This window comes from Sinocyclocheilus rhinocerous, unplaced genomic scaffold, assembly GCF_001515625.1.
Source record: "Sinocyclocheilus rhinocerous isolate Xijiao unplaced genomic scaffold, SAMN03320098_v1.1 scaffold165, whole genome shotgun sequence".
NCBI classification, from domain to species: Eukaryota; Metazoa; Chordata; class Actinopteri; order Cypriniformes; family Cyprinidae; genus Sinocyclocheilus; species Sinocyclocheilus rhinocerous.
The window spans coordinates 90,413-94,916 of NW_015630990.1; the positions used below are offsets into that span (position 1 = coordinate 90,413).

The 4,504-nt window shown below is 35.4% G+C and overlaps 1 protein-coding gene across 2 annotated transcripts in view; it reads left to right on the forward strand.

Moving 5' to 3' along the window:
- Positions 1-2,954, forward strand: part of LOC107740907 (Krueppel-like factor 12) — a 59,730-nt gene extending 56,776 nt beyond the window's left edge. For both annotated transcript variants that reach the window (XM_016553453.1, XM_016553452.1), the window contains exons 5-6: positions 721-878; positions 1,532-2,954. In XM_016553453.1, coding sequence (XP_016408939.1) covers positions 721-878; positions 1,532-1,713 — 340 coding nt within the window. In that variant the 3' untranslated portion in view covers positions 1,714-2,954. The remainder of the gene's footprint in view (positions 1-720; positions 879-1,531) is intronic.
- The last annotated feature ends 1,550 nt before the right edge of the window (positions 2,955-4,504 follow it).

Sequence of the window (4,504 nt, forward strand, 5' to 3'; positions counted from 1 at the left end):
TTGCTACTCAAGAAACATTTCTTATTATTATAAATAGTTTTATTCAGCAAATATGCATTAAATTGATAAAAAATTATAATTTATAATTTCCATTTCAAATAAATGCTGTTCTTTTGAGCTTTGTACACATAAAACAATCCTGGTTTAAAAAAAAAAATTATCACCAATTTTACAAAAATATTAAGCAGCACAACAGCTTTCAACATTTATAATGATAATACATGTTTTGTGAGCAGCACAACAGCTTTCAACAATTATAATGATAATACATGTTTTGTGAGCAGCACATCAGCATATTAAAATGATTTCTGAAGGATCATGTGACACTGAAGACTCTAGTAATGCTTGCTGAAAATTCAGCTTTGCTATCACTGGAATAAATTAAATTTTATTTTATTTTAAATTATTTTAAATTGTATAAATAATTCACAATATTACTGTATTTTTGATCAAATATATGCAGTCTTGGTGACCATAAGATACTTATTTCAAAAGCACTAAAACCTTAACCCACTTTGTGAGGATAACACATAGTCCAGGTCTTAACTACTGCTTCAAAATGTTGTTGTTTTATATCATGTTACCACATGGTGGCAGCAGTTAGTTTATGTACATGCTGCTGTCTCAGTTAATTTCTTAGGATGCTGAATAAGGTCAGTTGATAATATTGTCATGCTCTATACTACAGGGTGATTAAAAATCTCTCTCTCTCTCTCTCAGTTCCATGTCACCATTCAGTATTGAGAGCATTCGACGGCCACAGCCCCCTGAATCTCCAGACTCCAAGAAAAGACGCATCCACAGGTGTGATTTTGCAGGCTGTAATAAAGTTTATACCAAGAGCTCCCATTTAAAGGCACACCGGAGGACACACACAGGTTTGTCAGCACCCAAATACAATCTGTACACCTCGTTTCACTATCACTTAATTTGAATTTGGAGTATTGTTTCTGGTTATAGGAACAGTTCACCCCAAAATAAAATTAGCTGACACACTCAGGCTATCCAAGATGTAGATAATTTTGTTTCTTTATCACAACAGATTTAAAGAAATGTTGCTCAGCAATGGATCTTCTGCAATGAATGGTTACCATCAGAATGAGAGTCCATGACTCAAATCCATTAATTCATGTCTTGTGAAGCAAAAAGATTCATTTTTGTAATAAACAAATCCATCATCGAGATCACTATCATAATCTTGCTTTCTCCAATCCAAAAATGGTCACTTTACAAAATGTTACTTGATGAGCTGGAGTCGTATTTTGGATTATTGTGATGTTTTTATCAGCTGTTTAATACTGTCATTCTGACGGCACCCATTCACTGCAGAGGATCCTTTGGTGAGCAAGTGATGTAATGCTAAATTTCTCCAAATCTGTTCTGATGAAGAAACTCATTTACAACTTGAGTGGCCAATTTTTCATTTTTGGGTAAACTATTCCTTCAACCAGTCTTTTACACTTTCCTTAATATTTCCAAAATTACAGTGGTGTTTATTTTGGCTTAAGTATTGGTCCATCATCTCCACCAGGTGAGAAGCCATACAAGTGCACCTGGGACGGCTGTACATGGAAGTTCGCCCGCTCGGACGAGTTGACACGGCATTACCGTAAACACACAGGGGTCAAACCCTTTAAGTGTGGGGACTGCGACCGAAGCTTTTCCCGCTCAGACCATCTGGCCCTGCACCGTCGCAGACACCTGCTGGTTTGAAGCCACCCACTCACACGGGAGAGCTGGATCTCCCCCAATAGTGTTCAGCTGGGCTGAACCAGCCCCTGAGAGTGAGGATAAAAGAGCAAGCGAAGGAGGAGTATGATGCTTTCCCCACATTTGCAGAGCTAAACAGGGTCCATTCAGGGAGGGAGGAGCCTCATCTACAGGCCTGAAACATTTGGAGTCCAGGATGTTGATTGTCTCATGTCTGTTCAAAGGATTATTTCACTCGGACAAACGGTTTGTTTTCTGATTTTTCCTTTCTGAGTCATCCGTGTGGTCTGTTTGAACATGGCTGCTTCTCACTCAACATCTACAATGTAAAGAAACGCAGAGTGGAATGGCTTTATGTGTTGTTCTGACAGATGCAAAAGGGGAGCGTGACCGTGAATGGTGTGCTTGCACAATTTTTTACATTTACGTTTTTGCAGAACATCAAGAGCCAGAAGTATCTGAGAAGGATTAAGCGCATCTTCTAATGATGAAGACTTTGGGCTAGTGATTCCAGAGGTTTCCAAGGTTGCCATTTACAGGTTAACAAACCAGCGAATGAGATTACACAACAAAATGTTCATTTTGGGTCATAATATCTTCTGTTCCTCGCAACTGTTGTTTTTAAATGAAACTGATTGAATTCGATTAACAGACAAAGTATAGCTGGGCTTCTGCAGTCTACTCTACACATTTGTCTTAATTTCATCACATTGAGTCACTAATTAGGAAAATATGTGTAAATCTGGATAATGAGGGTCTACTCAGACAGGTAACTCGAGGCAGAAGAGCAATATACTTATTCCGAGCTGGCCTGGTCCTCACCCATATACATGGTCAAACTTTGGATTTCTACGAGTGCCGCATTGTTTTCTATAATTCAGAAACCTCTTCTATTTATAGTGGATTTCTAGCGGAGGTGTAGTCTTTCACAACTTTCTAGAATATTATGCTGAGGAAATCTCTTGAATGTCCTCTGTTTTCTTCTCCTTTTGTGAGATTGCTTTTGAACTATGAAGCCTGATGTCAGTTATGGTCAGTACAACAGCACTGTTCAATGGATTTGTTCTTCACTTTGTATTTATGAAGCGTCTTTGCAAACATCAGTGTATACATTTGCTAATTATTTTGATAACACTTCAATTAGTTAATGCATTTGGTAACATTGAACTAACAATGTACATTGCCATTTAGAAGTTTGGGGTCAGTAAGAATTTTTATGTTTTGGAAAAGTATTTTATGTTCACCAGGGCTGCATTTATTAGATCAAAATTATGGATCAATATTACAATTCAAAGCAACTGTTTTCTCATTTAAATCATCATATATTTACATATTAATATAAAATGTAATTTATTCTTGTAATGGCAAACCTGAATTTACAGCAGCCATTACTCCAGTCTTCAGTGTCACATGATCCTTTAGTGCTCAAGAAACATTTTCTATTAACAGTTGTGCTTAATAATATTTTTGTGGAAATCATGATACAGTTTGGTTCGGGATTTTTTTTTAATGATTAGAAAGTGATTTATTTGAAATATAAATCTTTTGTAACATTATAAATTAATTACTGTCACATTTGATCAATTTAATGCCTCCTTTCTGAAAAAAAAGTGTTGTTTATATATATATATATATATATATATATATATAAAAACTTTATGACCCCAAACTTTAGAATGTACAAGCATTTATAATCTAAGTAAATGGTAAATTATAAATATACTATTGTTTTATTCATGATATATTACACTATTCACCTTTGTTCATCATACAGTAATGTTAGTTAACACTTGAAATGTTTAAATGTAGGCTGTTGGTGTACAGTATACAGAAATGAACAGTAACCCAGGTAAATAAGTGCTGTTAAAGTATTGTTCATGGTTAGGTCATGATACCTAATGCATTAATAATGTTAATGAATCCAACTTTATTGTGAAGTGTTACCAATGTACCAATTTTACAATTTGTCCACCCACATATATTTTAGCATCATCCTAGCGTCACATCAATTGAACAATCTCCAAAGTCACCAGTACAGGGCAGCCAGTGAGCTGGATTACAAAGGGATCCCTGATAGGCTCTCTTAGTGTTTTTCTTCTCTCTCTCTCTCTCTTTTTTTAATGCATCCTAATGTTGGAGATGTTAGAAAGTGATTCAAATATTTACTGAGCCATATCTGTTGATCTTAGAATCTGTTCTAATGTTTATTTAAGAAATTTCTCCTATCTATCTATCTATCTATCTATCTATCTGTCTGTCGTTCTAGCATTCTACGAGAGATTTCTTAACTCAAACATACATAAGCACACACTACACTAAGAAAAAAGCAATATGCTGCACTTGTGTGAATTCTTTTACATACTGTACCCAGATAAATTCACTGTATGTTCCACGCTGTGCCGTTCACATTGAGGTAGAGGTTTTCACTAAGATGTCTAAGTTCTGTTTTTTTGTTTTTACAGTTTTTCTCAGTCGCTTTGGTGCATTTCTCAAATCTTCTTTAATATTTGCAAAAAAGTATGTGCATTTCTCAAAACAATTCGTACAAACAGCACCACAGAATGGATTATCTGCAAAAGCCTGTAACTTACTCAAAATCTTTAGTCCATCTCTCAAAAGTAAGCATTTATGTCAATGAACATATCAGTGCCATCCGAATGAAAAGTCATTGTGTCATTGTTCACAAACAAGATAGTCAAAATGCTTAGTCATGTTGTCAGTATAACAGTGCACTTTGTTAGTATTACCTGATGTAAACTATGGCAACATTTTGGATGACAGTTACTGTACTGAA